The 17,609-nt window shown below is 42.3% G+C and overlaps 1 protein-coding gene across 5 annotated transcripts in view; it reads left to right on the top strand.

Moving 5' to 3' along the window:
* The window catches only part of TMEM267 (transmembrane protein 267), a 157,453-nt gene that overhangs the window by 59,051 nt on the left and 80,793 nt on the right, over nucleotides 1–17,609 (top strand). For 3 of the 5 annotated variants that reach the window (XM_044076859.1, XM_044076849.1, XM_044076875.1), the window contains exon 2: nucleotides 12,447–12,832. In XM_044076859.1, coding sequence (XP_043932794.1) covers nucleotides 12,521–12,832 — 312 coding nt within the window. In that variant the 5' untranslated portion in view covers nucleotides 12,447–12,520. Of the gene's footprint in view, nucleotides 1–7,979; nucleotides 8,162–12,446; nucleotides 12,833–17,609 lie in introns of all 5 variants that reach the window. The other 2 variants (XM_044076841.1, XM_044076866.1) reach the window with 1 other exon arrangement.

The raw sequence follows: 17,609 nt of genomic DNA, 5'->3' as shown, positions 1-17,609 counted from the left end.
TATATATATATATCTATATCTATATCTATATATATATATATATATATATATATATATATATATACGTGTGTGTGTGTGTGTACATATAAAATGTGTGTGTGTCTTACTGCTGTGTGTTTATTAACTGAAAAGTTAATAATTACATAAAAATGATTAACAACTTCATGTGTAGACATTGTCATTCGAGTATGTGGGGATGGGCAGAGCTGAAAGCTTTTGTAAGGTTAATGCTTATTGTGTCTGTGAGTTTGTTCTTCATTTGGAGAATCTAGTTTGTAAGGCACAGTGTGGCAGTAAGATGCTGTAACCCTCTATGTTGTGATATGTCTGCTGTCACAAGGATTTTTGAGAGGAGAAGAGTAAGAACATGGGTTGTAAGATATGAACAGTTGAAAATTTCCTTTTTTATAGGGTTGGACAGCTGTGGCTATCCTCCAAAGGGAAGGGACTGTAGTGCTTGAGAGAGATAAGTCAATGTGCTTAAAGGGCACAAAGACAGAAGTATTGCATGCTTTAAGAAACTTGGGAGCAGGGCCATCTAATCTAGCTGCATCAAAGGTGAGCAGTCTTTGGTCATTTTTGTGCCTCTTAAGTGTCTAAAAGAGCTGAAGTTTTTGTAATAGTAAACATATTGAGCTCACAGTCCCTTGTTCAGGAGCCACTGGAGGGTAATGTGTGGCTAAAAAGTGTTGACTTTTTTACTATAAGATAATGGAAACAGACGTGCAAAATGAATTTTAAATTGCTGGGTAAATCATGCTTTTATGTAAAGTAACTAAGATGGATTGTCCATTTTTGTTAATTTTAGGGGGGGGCATGAGGATTCACCATATAAATTGTTACCCCGATTGCAAAATACTTAAGGTAGTTAAAATTAGTAGTTAGTTAAAATAGCTTTCTTGTCTGATGGATTATTTCCTTGTAATGATTTCTTACATTGCAAATGTTTAAGCAACTAGCGTGACGTGAGAATCTTTAATTCAAAGGTTATTGATCCAAAACTAAGAGCAGTAAATACCTTCAAAAAATGGGTTTGAGTTAATGTGCCCTGCCAGTCTTTAATGTTCCTTGTGCTGATAACTTTTGTCCCCCCCCCCCCCATTTTCTGGATTATTTCTAAAAGCGTTCTGGATTGATCTATGAGGCAACCACCTTAACCATTACGCCAAATCACAGCACTAGGGTGGTGAGTATGGGATACACAACTTTTAACCATTTCTGCTGTTAAGGTTAGGAATGTTATGTCATACCATGCTTGTATTTGATCTCTTCTACTGACTGTCTGTTGTCATCCAGGTAGCATTAAATTTGTATGTCACTGGATGTGGAATGTGCCACCCAGGATATGAGAAATCAGCAAATTGCTATTTATGCAGAGTTGACATTTTTTCTTGGAGTTTGATTCATAATGAACTCTCTGTCTTGCTTTATTCCTTAGTTAAAAGGAGTAGGAACTTGTGACTTCATAAATGAGGTGAGTACAATTGCATTCTGTAGTTAGCTTGATAGAATATAGCTCTGTGCCATAGTCAGACAGTCCCAGTTTTTCCAGGACAGTCCCAGTTTGGAAGTCTCTGTCCCGGAATTCCAAACATTGTCTTTGGGACACAGAAATAGCCCAGTTTAGACCGCTCAGTCTGTCTGAATGGTGGCTTGGCTTCCCAAGGTGGCCAGTCCCCCTGATTTCCCATCCTAAGCAGCTCTGGGGACTTTGAGATTTTTCGGGATGCCATTGGGTATCGTGTAAGGTCGGATGCCTTCACCCAAGCAGGAGCTTTCCAGGCCCTGCTGCCATCAGTCATTTGCTCCCTCAAGGACTTCCATCGTGGGGGGGTTCTGCTTGATCCCACTCACCCAGGCAGGAGCTCTCCAGGCCCTACACCCATCTGCCTGGTGCTCCTGTACTGACTTCTGTCAGGGCCAAACCCTACAGTCCTTCCGTTCGATCTGGCCAAGAGACCTTCCCCAGCCATGCCCCCCCATGTCAGAGGACTCCGCCTTCTGCATGTCTCCTGCAGGCTGCCAAATCATGCCGGATCGCTCATTCCCTCGGACCCTCTCAGGAGAGCTTCCCTCCAATCCTGTCCACTCCTCCGGAACTCCCCTCGGCTGCTGAGGGGCAGATCTGCTCTCATGAAGGCTTCAGAGTCCCCTGCTTTCACATCCAGAGCAGCTCTGAGGACTTTGAGATTTTTCAATGATGCTGTCAGTTATGGGGTGAAGTTGGATGCCTTCACCCTGGCAGGAGCTCTCCGGGCCCCTCTGCCATCCACCCTGGCGCTTCCTCAAGGACTTCCATCATGGGGAGCTCTGCCGGACCCCACTCACCCAGGCAGGAGCTCTCTAGGCCCCATCACTGTCTCCCAGTTGCTCCCTTAAGAACATTCATCATGGGGGTGGGGGTGGGCCTGACCCCGCTCACCCAGGCAGGAGCTCTCCAGGCCCTGCTGCTGTCCGCCCTAGTCTAGCGCTCCCTTAGGGACTTCCGTTGTGGGGAGCTGTGCCTGACCCCCCCTCACCCAGGTAGGAGCTCGCCCAGCCCTGTCACTATCTGCCTCTCTCCCCCTTCCAGACTTCCATCCCAGAGGGGGCATGGTCTGTACCCCCTCACCCAGGCAGGAGCTGTCCTGTACCAGTCACTTTCCACCTCTCTCTCTCCCTTCCAGACTTCCATCAGGACTGACCCCCTCTGAGTTTCCACTTCTACCCAGGAGAGAGAGCTCTTTTCCAGGGTTACATATCTTCTAACTGCTGCCAAATCATGTAGTGTCATGTGTGCTCTTTGAGCCTCTCAGGGGATCTTCCCACCCTCATGGAACTCTGCTGGGCCACGAAGCCTCAGACAGTTCCTTATCCAGACTTCCGTGACACTTGTTCTCTACTTTGCCTTGCACCTAGGGCTTTCAAACTGGCAGGGGAGATGGCCCTGGGTCCCTCCATCTCTGCACTTTTTGTGGCACACCTCAGACTCTCATCCCCACGATGCCAGGTGCCGACGAATGTGCATCGCGTCATGCCTCCTGGCATTTGACCTCTTGCCTCCTGGGTGGTGCTATTCACAGAGTGGCATCCCCACAGTGCCTGGTGAAGGACGGGTGGCCAACCTACTCGCCTCGGCACGAGATGACATGGCTGCCTTATCTCTACTCCTATGGAGGCTGGGAGAATGGGATTGCAGACCTGGCTTCCCGTGGCGGCCCTTAAGTGTCCCAGTTTAGGTCCTGTAGCAAAATGGTCACCTTGGTCAGACTATCATAGCAATGTTATACTGATACAAGAATAAACCAAAACAAAATTTAGACCGACAGGTCGACTCCAAGGAGGCCACAACCACAAATAGCACCAGTTCACACCACGAATTGACTTAGGTTTCGTCTTTATTCAGACTTCTTCAGAATACAAGTGATAAAAAAACACACCCTTTTTATATATAACACATGACAATGACATCAGCAAATTATTGATGCAATTAAAATTCCTTCCACAATAAAAAGAAAACCAACCACATTAAAGTAGTAAAAAGCAGTTTTCAAAAAACCTCTAACAAATAACAATTGTCATTAAATATATGCTTGATAACAAAATTCACAATAGTAAAATAAAATAAAATATATAAAATATAAAATACATACACATTGATTGTGTGAAAACATCTCTGTTACACTGAATAAATTGTGAATGCCTATCCCAGAATGTTCTTTAGTTTCAATACAGGCATAATGCTAATACAGTCATTAATGCCTGGAAACACCAAAGCATTCAGTTTCAATTGCCATTTAATTTCACAAATGTCTAAGTGTACTTCAAGCAATCTACCCTGAATGTCAAATGAAACCTGCTGAATGACACTAAATTTAAAAGAATGACCCACATGAAATGGCAATTGAAACTATAGACCCAGTCTCACATAATACCATCACAACCTCAAATCATACACATAAACACACAAAGACATACTCAGAGGCTCTGATCAAAAATCTACCAAAACAGCAGAGGCCACCAAAGCAGACACCCAAACAACTACCACCTCAGAACACAACACCTGCATCACATAGACCACACAGTCAGAGTGTCAAGCAGTCACAGCCCTTAAGGCCAAACACTATGTCAGACACACTAGTCATTGGTGACTCCATAGTCAGACACACTGACGTCCCGCTCACCAGACTGAGTAAGGAGAAGGTCACAGTAAGCTGCCTGTCGGGTGCTAGAATCCCCCACATAACGCATGCACTCAGGTCTCTCAACAGCAGATACAAGTACGACTCAATCATTGTCCACGCTGGTGTAAACGACCTGAGACGTACCTCCCTGGACTACATGAAAAGAGACATAGAGGAGCTCTCTGATTATGTAGCCCAGGCAGGTATGACCCTGACCTTGAGCAGTATCCTACCTTCACCAAGAATGATGCCACAATACAGAGATAAGATGATCAGTTTTAACAATTGGCTTAAACTCTGGTGTCATTCAAAGGGGATCCAATGTCTGTCTGCCTGGGATGACATGCTGGACAAGCCACGCTGCTCGCAAGGGACGGCTTGCACTTGTCACCCTGGGATTCCGGATTTTGGCAAAGGCTCTTGCCACCCCATAGTGCCTTTTTAGGCAAGGCTCAAATTCTAAACCTACCACCCTAGAACAAAACAAAGAAAAAAACTAAGGGTAATGCTGCTCAATGCCAGAAGTCTCAACCTCAAGATGCACGCACTCAAGGCCCTTCTCAGTATGGAGAACATCGATGTCTGTGCTGTGACAGAAACCTGGTTCAAGGCTCCTGAGAGCACCCCAGCACTATCAGGTTTTACCTCATATCATGCGTTCCGCCACAAAACCCGGACAATACCAAGAAAGGAGGAGGGTATCCATATTCATCAAGGACACCCACACCTCAAGATTGGTGGCATCGCACGATGCATCGGAAACCATCCAGGTGCAATTAACCATAGGCAAGACTGCTATGCAAATTGTAGCATGTTACAGGCCACCCTCGCAAACTCAGGAACCTCACATGGCCTTCCTGAAAACACTGGAGGGATAAATGTATCTCGAACACCATCATACTAGGTGACTTCAACTACCCTAATATAGACTGGGAACACTACTCAAGCCCAAACACTCTAGCCCAAAAGTTCCTGGAATTCATAAACTCAAATGCCATGGAACAACTAGTCACCATCCCCACAAGAGGAGAGAACATACTTGATCTCATCATCACGAACATGGGAGCACAATGTTCAACGCCAGAAGTATACCCCTCACTGGTGAGATCTGATCACAAACTAATCTCGCTGGAGGTCCTCATCCTGCCCCCACCCGAAATGAAAGACCACAGTAAAGAACTTCTCGAAAGCCGACTTCACACTTCTAAAGACTAGTGTGGTCTCCTTTAAGGCCCCTGAGCCGGCGGTTAACATTACTCAAACCGCTGAATCACTTACAAATGCCTTCTACCAGCACCTGCAGGGCTGCATGGATCAGGCAATCCCAAGCAAAACAAAGACTCTTTGTACCAAAGGCAAGCATCCAGTCTGGTGGACCCCAGCCATAAACAAACTCTACAATAAAGGAGAAAGCTACTACAAGATAGAGCAAAATCCTTAAAAGGTAAGACACCGCTGATCACTATAAGTAAAAAGCTAAGAGCTCTCATAAAATCATCCAAAGCTAATTTTGAGAAAAAATAGCTAAGGACTCTAAAGACAACCATAAAGCATTCTTTAGCTATGTCAGAAACCTAGGGGGAAACTCCCAGATATGCTCAGAATTAGTTCAAAATGATGTGAAGATTACTGATCCTACAGACATTGCCAACATACTGGCTGACAGGTTCAGTGCAAACTTCTCCCCACCCTCCCGCCTAAAGAAGAGATATCTATACCAAATGATTGTAGCCCCCCAAACATCTCCAATGCTCAGGTGAGAACTGCTCTCTCCAAGGCAAAGAACACAGCATCCATGGGACCTGATGGTGTCCCCGGCTGTGTGCTCCATGAACTCAATGAGGAATTAAACCCACAGTTAGGACAGCTGTTTAATCTTAGTCTCACCTCCGGATACGTACCCAGGAGTGGCACAGCGACTGTAGTCCCACTCCACAAAGGCGGTGCCTCCACCGACCCTGGAAATTACCGTCCCATTAGCTTGACAAGCCTGATCTGCAAAGCCATGGAAAGGATCATAATGGATCTCATAAATAAAGACATAGGGAATTTGCAGACTTTGGATCCAACCCAGTTTGGCTTTGTCAAAGGCAGATCATGCCTTTTAAACTTGGTTGACTTTTTTGAAACAGTCACCAAGGCCATTGATGAGGGAAAGGCAGTCCATACAGCCTACCTAGACCTGGCGAAGGCTTTCGATACAATACCCCACTCGGGTATCATTGAAAAACTCATCAACTTAAATGTAAACCCATACATTACAAGATGGGTTGCAAACTGGCTGAGTGACAGAACCCACAGGGTCAGAGTTGCTGGCGCCATGTCAGACTCTAAGCCTGTCACAAGTGGTGTCCCACAGGGCTCAGTCCTGGGCCCACTGTTGTTTGGCATCTACTTTTCTGAAGTACAAGCAAACACAGGAGGGTTATGGCTGACAAAGTTCGCAGATGACTGCAAACTGGGTGCCGTAGTTGAGAACACATCCGACACAGATATCCTTCAGAAGGGTCTCACAGAAACGGATAACTGGTGCCAGAGCCATGGCCTCAAGTTAAATGCCAAGAAATGCATAGTCATACCCTTCGGGAAAAATAAGGTTACCCCTAGCTACCATATAGGTGGCAATCCCCTGAACACAGAAGAAGTTATTAGGGACCTGGGAACCCAGGTTGACAGTAGCCTTTCATTCGACACTCATATTGCTAAAGTAGTTAGGAAGACCTTCTACATTGCCCACCTTATCATGAAGGGATTCACATCTAGATCAAGGGAAGTCATAGTCTCCCTATACTCATCACTCATCAGACCAATGATCGAGTACAATGCCCCATTCGGAATGTACCTGACCCGACACTTGCAGCAGCTGGAAAGGCCACAGAAGTTCCTCACCAAAGGGATAAAGGGTCTCAAAAATCTGTCTTATGCTGCACGACTGAAAGAACTCCAGTTATATTCAGTTGCGTACAGCTTACTCAGAGGTGACCTATGCCTGACATACAAGGCCATGTCAGACCCAGATTTGATGAATATGCTTCATCTCAAAAAATCTAGATCCCTCAGAGCCACAAGGGCGGGTGACTTCCTCGACACGGTTATTAATAGGACATGCTGGAGGGATAGTTTCATCACCCAAAGACTCCCTATGCTGTGGAACAAAATCCCGGTTTATGTGAGGCAGAGCACCTCGCTGGCCTTGTTCAAGAGGAATCTTGACCAATGGATGGGAGATCGCAGATACACCCCAGGGGTTACCTCAGTGTCACTGCTCGACAGAGGCACAGCTAAATAATGGGCATAGTTACTCCAAACTAAGGGGTGGCGTAAGCCACAAAACTATGGCTAGGCTTATAAATGTCCTCGGGCAGATAGCCTAGTATGAACCTATGAAGTACCCTAATGGGATCGAAGCGAAAAGGGGTATGTTGGAAGAGGTGCACAAACTTTGCGATAGAAAGGGGCTTGAACTTTTAAACATTATAATCAAGTACAATGACCAGCAAATTGTCACACTGTTGGGTGAACTGGAAAGTGAAAATGAGAAAATTACTTCCGATTTAAATTTTGATCATTACATGACTAATTATACTAATCTGATGAACAGTGTGGATTCTCAGTGTGCCCGCATTCATGCTAGGAAAGTTCGTAAGATTGAAAGGGATACCAATGAATACAGGCGTAATCAGGTTTATCCCCTTTCTGAAGGTAACTGTTATGGCAGGGTTCCTTTAAACAAACGTGGGTCTAACAGAGAAGAGGAAATGACGTCAATAGAGGAGGGCACAAATGTGGAACCTAATGGTGCTGAATTCCCTTTAGAGATGGAGCCAAGAAGGTCGGAGAAGATAAGAGGGCGAAACCAGCGTCAGGAATCGACGGAATCAAACGAATTTGGCAGGCAAGGAGCAGAGCCAAAGATAAGGAATTTCAATACCTTAAACAGCAGGAACAATCGAGCCCAGTGGAGGATGTGATTTCTGGTAGCTTTTCAGGACATTCAGGTGAGCCCCTCAAACCTGTTTTAACTTTTATCCAACCAGCTCCCAGCAATTGTTCGACATATCAGCAATGTATTAATGACAGTTCCAAGAACTTAATAGAGTTAATAAATCTTAGTAACCCAGCGGAACCATCAACAGGGGATTTTATTGGTTCTAATCGTAATTGCAAACATGTTTACTGTAGTTCACAAGACTGTACCACCGATGAAAGACAGAATGATATTATATTTTTCACCGCTAGGTGTCCAGCGTCCGTTGGGCTGGTTGAGCTTAGTAATAACGAAAGTGAATCTTGCACTGCTTTTAATCACAGTGGTGGAGCATTTAACTCTGATGCAATGGCTGTATGTAGACATTTTGATTATAATGCCTTTCGTATTAATAATTGTTCATCATTGTTAAATAGCAATGATGTAATGGATGTATCTTATTCTTCTTTAACCAATGATGATACCTTTGATCGTATTAACAATGGGGCAGTTTATGGCTTTAACGAGCAGTGTTGTCTGGATTTCAAGGTTTATGGTGTTGGTAACACGACATTTATGCTTCCTTACATTTTGCAGGTAGCTACTAATAATGAAAGTATTCGAGCGAGTCAAAATAACATAACAAATTTTAACGGGCGATCTGTTGATGTCACATTTACCCGTAATGGCTGTGTTTTATCCAATTTGGATAATCAAATTGATTGTGAATGTGAAATGGTGAGCACAAAAAACAGTAGTTTTAAAGCCTCTTTAAATTGTACGGACATTGAAGGCACACTCAGTATGCACGCAAGTCAAGAGTTGATTGTGGGCAGGTTTGGTAACAGTGAACCAAGTTTGGGTGTGTCTATTAAGTCTTACGGGGGTTATGACTTACTTTCACAAAATGGGGAATGTTTGAATGTACTTGGTTGTAGTACAATGGGAGAATCGCAATCTTCAGCGATGATGACCAAAGTAGGTGGTTTTTTTAACGACAACCAAGTTTTTGCGTGTGATGTTAATCATTCAAATCTGGATGTGGTCCGTTGTTCTAGTCCTAACACGGCTGACAAGGGTGTTATGGAGTACAATTCAGTAGGGGATGTTAGTTTGTATTCATTTCCACCTGATACTTGTCTGTATCTATGTCCATCTGATATGGGAGGTGAATTGGTATCGAACAATACAAATATTCACAATGTTAAATTTAATGACGAGCTGTTTGTTAACTATGAGGATGATGAAGGTATTGATAATTTAATTCAAATAGCTGATGATGAATTGAAAGCTGTGCAAAATGAGGGGCTTAGTAATCCATCAATTATAAGTAATGATTATGGTGATTTCAAAATATACAACTACTCCAGTAAAACAATTGATGAGCGACATGTTAATTTGTTAGCCAAAGGGCTAACTTTTGTACCTTTGGCACGGGGTACATTAACTGACACCTTAGTGGATTTAAAATTACTAGTGAGGAAAATGAATTTGAAACTGTTATTTCAGGGGGAAAGTAATAATGAAGGTGCCCCGGTGTTCAAAAAGCCTAGTAAGTTTATGCCCCCTAGCAACAGTGTAGTCAGTTGTTTTGAAAAGATTTGTGAAGTCGAAATTAGGGAACATTTTGATCAGGGTAGATGTTCGAGCAGTAAACGGGCTTTTGAAAGAATGGACAATTTAACTTGGGACGAGTGTTTGTTATTGAATGAGTTCGTTACTGATGGTACTATTAGATTTATGAGACCTGATAAAGGTAACGGGCTCGTAGTTATAGATCGGGTTGATTACGTGGATAATATGATGGTCTTGTTGGCCTCGGATACATATGAAGAGAGCAGCTTAAATCAGCTCAACATTGCTTATAGTAAGGTTAATTTGTTTATTGAGGATTTATTAATGCAAGGGCACATTAATGAGGTAGAGTATTTTTACATAAATAACAACTTTCCACTGGTCAGTAGCATTTTCGGAATTCCCAAAATACACAAGGGTTTAAACAATTTGGCATTTAGGCCTATAGTCGACGGGAAACGTAGTAAAACTTGCTTCATTAGTAAGTTTTTGGACCATGAGCTGCAAAAAGGTTTAAAGAAATTTGAATATATTACTAGAGACTCCTGGTCCTTTTTGGAGAAGTTAAAGGGAATTAAGATTAGTGATAACACTATACTAATCACAGTGGATGTTGTCAATCTTTTTTTCAGTCATCCCTACAGAAATTGGGCTGGAATGGCTGGAACGGCAGCTATACAAAACTGGCTTGTATGACCAAGATAGAATTAATTTGCTGACTGGTTTGATGGAAATTGTCCTCAATAATAATTTTATTTATTTTGAGGGATTATATTATAAGCAGATAACTGGTGTTGCTATGGGGGCAGCCTGCGCCCCGGCTTATGCTAATTACATTATGGCATACTGGGAGCAGGAATATTTATTCACCAGTCATTTTATGTCCCAAATCAACTTTTACACGCGATTCTTGGACGATTTGTTTATTGTCTGGGAAGGTGATGTTGGTGAAGTAGGGACACTTATGGAGTACATCAATAATTCTGTCGAATTTTTAAAGTTCACTTATAATGTTAGTAAGGTTGAGATTGATTATTTAGATGTCCATTTGAGTATTAACCCTGTTGACAAAATTTTGGCATCCACAATACACAGGAAGGCAACATTTTCAAACTCCTATTTGAGTTATTCAAGCTGGCATCTGGACCATCAGAAGAAAGCAATTGTAAAAGGGCAAATGGTCAGGGCAGCAAGAATGACTAGTTTGGATGATGACTTTTTTAAGGAAATTGAATTTATAAAAACAGATGTTTATTAGGCATGGTTATCCGGTAGCATTGTGTACATGTATTGCTGATGAAGTTAAGTCAAAAAGGGTTAAAGGTGTTTATTGGGCCTTAATAAGTGGTAAACCTGATAGAGTACGGGCACGGCCCAGTGAAAATGATGAGGATAGAACGAGCCTCGGTGGAGGTACAATTAACCTTGGGAATGATGTTGAGCCCATAGGTGAAGCTAAGGATCCTATGCTACTGTTTATCACTACTTACTCATTTGATGCTCCGTGCATTAGGGAGATAGTAACCAACAACTGGAAGCTTTTGAGATTGGACCATATGGTTAGTGACAAATTGGGGGCGCCTCCTAGATGTGTTTTTAGTAAGGGGTGCTCATTTAAGCAATTGTTGGAAAGGGATGGGGCGCCTTTGATTGGTTCTAACAGGAACAGGGGCACTTTCAAATGTGGTAGGTGTAGTGTATGTCCCCTGATTAATCCAACTAATCCTGTTTACAAAGTAGCTGGGGTCACTATTAGGCTAGGTGGCCACTTCGATTGCTACAGCAGGAATTTAGTATACGTGGCCTTATGTGGCCAATGTCCGGCCTTTTATGTCGGAAAGACTAGCAGGGCATTCAGTGATTGTATAATAGAGCACCAATCGGACATCAGATTAAGGAAAAAGACTAATGCCTTATATAGGCATATAGAATGTAATGTGGGTCATTCTTTTAAATTTAGTGTCATTCAGCAGGTTTCATTTGACATTCAGGACAGATTGCTTGAAGTACACTTAGACATTTGTGAAATGAAATGGCAATTGAAACTGAATGCTTTGGTGTTTCCAGGCATTAATGACTGTATTAGCATTATGCCTGTATTGAAACTAAAGAACATTCTGGGATAGGCATTCACAATTTATTCAGTGTAACAGAGATGTTTTCACACAATCAATGTGTATGTATTTTATATTTTATATATTTTATTTTATTTTACTATTGTGAATTTTGTTATCAAGCATATATTTAATGGCAATTGTTATTTGTTAAAGTTTTTTTGAAAACTGCTTTTTACTACTTTAATGTGGTTGGTTTTCTTTTTATTGTGGAAGGAATTTTAATTGCATCAATAATTTGCTGATGTCATTGTCATGTGTTATATATAAAAAGGGTGTGTTTTTTTATCACTTGTATTCTGAAGAAGTCTGAATAAAGACGAAACCTAGGTCAATTCGTGGTGTGAACTGGTGCTATTTGTGGTTGTGGCCTCCTTGGAGTCTACCTGTCGATCATAGCAATGTTATGCCACCCCTTCATAGCCACTTAATACAGTCCGTTTGCCAGAAATCTTGAAAGTTTACGATATCCTAAAGAGCAAGAATTTGTAAACCTTATTCTTTTACTTTGCAGATTTTTTCTGTACTTGGTATCTTGCCATCACTAGTTTGCTGGGTAAACCTGCTTGATTAGCTGTGTATTCATTTTTTTTTTGTAACTCTTTCTTCTTCTCTGATATTTTGCAGAATGTACAGGAGATGGTTATGATGGATTGGATACAACCTGAAGAAGCTTCACTTGCGATCACTTACCATTTAATATGCTTTCAGAGATGGGAAAATCTTATGCCCTTATCCAGACTTTAAGTACTGCCTCCGTTTTTGCAAGCATAGGGCTGGCAGTTTTCTGCTATGTTGCAGACTGCTTTGCGCAGTTGTCATTCATTCTTCAAAATGACTGGCTTAGAGCTCTTTCAGACAATGCCATACATGGTGTGGTGGGATCATGGTCCTGGGCTATAGTGATTGGTCTCAGGAAGAAAAGTGACTTCTATGAAGTCATCTTAGCTGGGTTTCTATCATCGGTCATTGATTTGGACCACTTCATTGCTGCTGGGTCATTCTCTTTAAAGGTAAGTGTAATATTTTTCAATGTATGATTCTTAATCTGATGTCCTGTAGATTCTTAAGACTTGCCTGATAAGTTCATTTTTCCTTGTGTCTGTTGCTTTCACCAGGTCTGTTTCTTTTCCACTGTATGTGCACTTGCATTCAACTGCAGTTGTTATCTCAGGTGTTCTTAAATCTAGGGCATCCCTTGTATGTAGTGTTTACTTATTCTCTTTGAGCAGTCTCCTCTAGCATTACAAAATACCTTTTTATTAAGTACCCTTTAGGTGATTATTACTTTTGACGTCATCTTATTTGCTTTTTTAGGTAATTGAAGATTTTCACTATAGGATCATAGGAGGTTACTAGGCTGTTGGCCCAGAGGCCCTTATAAGCCTAGCCAAGAGTTTAGCCCATGTTTAGACAAGTCATCACCAGATGCCCCTGTCCAGCAGGGACACGGGTGGAATCAAAGGGGTATATTTTCTGTTTCCCATGCAGTTACACGGGTTGCGCTTAAAAAGGGGTAAAGAGGCACTTTGACATGGAGAGGGAGTCTATTCCATAGATGGGGAAGACTCTGGGACACAAATCTGTCTATATTCCTCCTTTTCATTTTGACATTTATGATGTGCATTTTAGGTCTTGAAATGTGGGCAAGTTTCAGGTGCTTCTTTTCTGGACCCCACTCTGTTTTGTTACTGGAATGTGACCTTGTACACTGCATGGTTATTTACAAGGTGTAACAGACATGGTTCAGTCATGTGTTTTTGCTGTTTTTTTCCTCCTTGCATTACATAATTCACACATTTTATCACTTGTGGGCCATCCTTTATTGATAACAACTTCCAGAAAAGATATGAAAACGTTAATATTTTACTGCTTATATGGTACCTTGCATCGCATTCTATCTTTATGAATGGTAGCTGGATTGTTTTTTCGTCCGGTTAGCTTAATATAGTCAACGGCTGGAAACTTTTTACTCTGATATCCCACAGCCATGGGAAAAAACATGTCATTTTTCTGAGGGTGTGCTACTTTGGGGTGTTGAATGCAGTAGATTGTACAGTCTTGCAGTTGGAGTAAATAAATTAGCAGGGGTGTGGGAGGTGTGTGTGGGGTCCTGCAAAAACACTGTTTAAAACTTTGCATGGTCTGAGGAATAGCGTTGGAGCATGCGCTAAAGTGTGCCGATGTTTGTCGATGTTAGTGCATTGATGTTGTGGTGGTTAGACTGCAACTATGTCCATATGTCTGGGTCTACTAAATATGTTTGAAAGACCTAGATGTTGACATCCATATTGTTAGTCAAGTACTTCAGTTTGATAATAATACACCATGTGCCTTTTCAATGATTTAAGAAAGCCAACAGATGACAATACAAAGCTGAGCTGGTGGGCACTATCCCTTCAACCTTTTCGGTATACAGTAACCCACCATCTCAGCCCACCTAACAGAAATGATGTTTTTTCAGGGCCCACAACCCATTATTGTGATTCCAAAATCCTTTTTTTTGTGCACAGAGGGGATAGTTTTAACCTGATGGTTAAGAGAATGAGCATGTACAGTTTAAATGTGTTCTCAAAATGCTGTATGGTGTGTGGGCATATTCTCACAGCATTTAGATAAATAACAAGCCTTTTAAAAGGCTGCCTAAAACTGCAAATAAGTAAGGTAGTTACTCACTTGGAAGGAAAATTCTGGACAAGTGTAGTTGCGGGATCCCAAATGGGCTAATCTGGGGAGTGTATCTTGTGGAAGTATTTAACACAGCTAGATTCTGGGACTGGGAGACACCTGCTACCTTGGACTTTTGTTTTAAAAAAATCTCTCTTCTGGAGGGGCTCCATAGCCATTATAGCCTGGATCAAAACAACACAATATACTGTGTATTTTGTTTATATCTGCAAAAACCAAGTGGGTTATGATTTTGATTTTAAGCATCATTATGTCACAACGCAGTGGGAAGCAAGTAAATGGAAATCCCATACAGCTCAATTATTGTGAAACTTCATTACCGTGCAGTTCAGCTTAGTTTGTTATCCTGTTTTAGCCATACCTTTAATGTCAGTTTTCTTTTTAGACATTTTTTAATAATTTGAAGAGGATCCTCTGGGATATGCATCTTGTTATTCCCAGAGAGTTGGTCCTTTCCATCTGAGTGTTCATTATGGAACCTTAAAGCACAAACACCCCTTGCCTGGCTTCTGTACGGTACTGCTGTTTTTCATATAACTATGTATAGTACACTGTACTGCTTTCCAGTGAGCTGCTGAACAAGACTAAAATGGTGAGTTAGTTTTGCAAGTTTTCATGTACAAAATGACATAGGTTCATAGATAGGTACTAGGCTATCAGTCCAAGGGCGTAAGTAAGCCTAGCTAACAAGGTTCCGTGGCTTACGCCACTCAAGAAAGTTAATTTCCTGTGCCCCTGTCGAGCAGAGCCCCAGAAGTGATCCCCGGGGTATATTTCCTATTTCCCATCCATTCTAGAAGAGTGCTAATGAGGAACTTTGCTTGACATAGATGGGTAGCTTGTTCCAGAGTATAGGAAGTCTCTGGGACAGGAATCTATCCCTCCAGCATGTCCTGTTTATTGTGGTGACAAGGTTTAGGTCCCTAGAGTGTGTAGCTTGGAGGGATTGGGATTTCTTTAGGTGTAGCATGTCCAGCAGCTCTGGGTTTAGCATAGCTTTATATGTTAGGCAGAGATCTCCTCTGAGTAGGCAATATGCTGCAGAGTAAAGCTGGAGTTTTTTGAGATGGTCAATGCAGGGCACCTGTTTGAGGCCAGTAATCCTCTTTGTGAGGTACGTCTGTGGCCTTTCAGGATGATGCAGATGTCTTATGAGGTACATTCCAAAAGGGATGTTGTACTCTATAATGGGTCTAATGAGTGCCGAGTAGAGGGGAACAATGATGAGAAACCTTTTGTGATAGGTGTGCCACATAGAAGGATTTCCTGACTACTGTAGCAATGTGATTATCAAAGAAGAGTCTACTGTCCACCTGGGTCCCAAGGTCTCTTATCACTCATTCGGCGTTAAGTAGACTGCTGTTTATGTGGTAGTTCATGGGTACAGAGTTTTTACCAAAGGGGGTGACAATGCACTTTTTGGCATTGAGCTTGAGGCCATGCCTCTGACACCAGGCATCTGTCTCAGTGAGGCCCTTCTGTAGGATGTCCAAATCATTTGGGGACTTGACTATAGCTCCTAGTTTGCAGTCATCTGCGAACTTTGTTAGCCAGAGGCCTTCTGTGTTAGCCTGTACTTCAGAGAAGTAGATACCAAACAGGAGAGGTCCCAGGACTGAACCCTGTGGTACTCCACTTGTGACTGGTTTGAAGTCAGATTTGGAGTCTAGAACTTTTACAGTGTGGGTTCTGTCAGTGAGCCAGCTGGCAACCCATCTTGTGATGTAGGGATTTATACCTAGTTTAGTGAGTTTAGCTATAATTCCAGAATGGGGGATGGTGTTGAAAGCCTTGGCACGGTCAAGATAGGCTGTATAAACCACCTTACCCTTTATCTACGGCTTTGGTGACTGCCTTAGAGAAGTCGATCAGGTTCACAAACCCGAACTGGGTGAGGTCCAGAGTTTGGAGGTTACCAATGTCTTTGTTTATGAGTTCCATGATGATACGTTCTATGGCCTTGCAGACCAGACTCGTCAGGCTAATAGGGTGATAGTTCCCAGGATCGGTGGTGGCTCCCCCTTTGTGGAGTGGGATAACCGTTGCTGTGTGCCATTCAGTGGGCACAAAGCCTGACGTGACATTATGATTAAACATGGTGCTTAGGTGGGGAGCCAGTTCGTTCTGAAGTTCATGTAAAACGCAGCCTGGGATGTTGTCTGGTCCCATGGATGCTGTGTTTTTGGTTTTAGAGAGTGCAGCTTTTACCTGCATAGATGTGATTACAGGGACTCTGCATTCTTCCTGTATAGATATGGGCCTTTTAGGGGGTGAGAGGGGGGGTAAAGTTAGCACTGAACCTATCTGCCAGGATGTTGGCAATATCAGTTGGTTCTGTGATTTTCGTGCCGTTGGGCTGTAACTTAGAGCAGATCTGGGTGTTGCCATTGAGATTCTTGACATAGCTATAGAATGCTTTGTGGTTGCACTTAGAATCAGTGGAGATTTTGTTTACGTAGCTAGCTTTGCAGGATCTTATAAGGGATCTCAGCTTCTTACTGAGGCTAACCAGGGAGCTCCTCCACTCATGGGATTTTACTCTCTTTTGTAATAGTTTCTACCTTCTGTTGTAGAGTTTGTTTATGGCAGGGAACCACCAGATTGGTTTCCTTTTTTTGGAGGATAGCGTCTTGGTTCTGTTTGGGATAGCACGATCCATGCACTCGTGTAAGTGCTTATAGAGTGCATTTGTGTAGGATTCAGCAGTCGTAACTGTATTGTCCATCTGCATGGGTGTCATGAATTTGCCACTTCTGTCTTAATAGACATGAAGTTGGCTTTGGAGAATTTTTTTACCGTAACCATTCTAATAGACAAGTTTCAGCAGTGGATTTACCAGTTTTTGTTTTTATATGTGGCTTTTGCTAACTTGTAATAGCAAGAAACTATCTTAACTTGCAACATTTACTGTATATACTGTTGATAATCAGTATCTTGTTATTGTATTAAAGCCAACAACCTGTAATGTTGTTTACTATTGCTGCAACTTTGTATCTCTATGTATCATGTACATGATGTGGAGCTTTTCTCCCCGGGCATCCGCTGAAAAAGGACCTACGTCTGGTCGGAATTTCCCAGTAAACAAATGTAAATAATTAAGTA

This window comes from Protopterus annectens, chromosome 1.part1 (assembly GCF_019279795.1).
Source record: "Protopterus annectens isolate FY-2018-M chromosome 1.part1, PAN1.0, whole genome shotgun sequence".
NCBI classification, from domain to species: domain Eukaryota; kingdom Metazoa; phylum Chordata; order Ceratodontiformes; family Protopteridae; genus Protopterus; species Protopterus annectens.
This window is presented reverse-complemented; position numbering and strand designations above follow the sequence as displayed.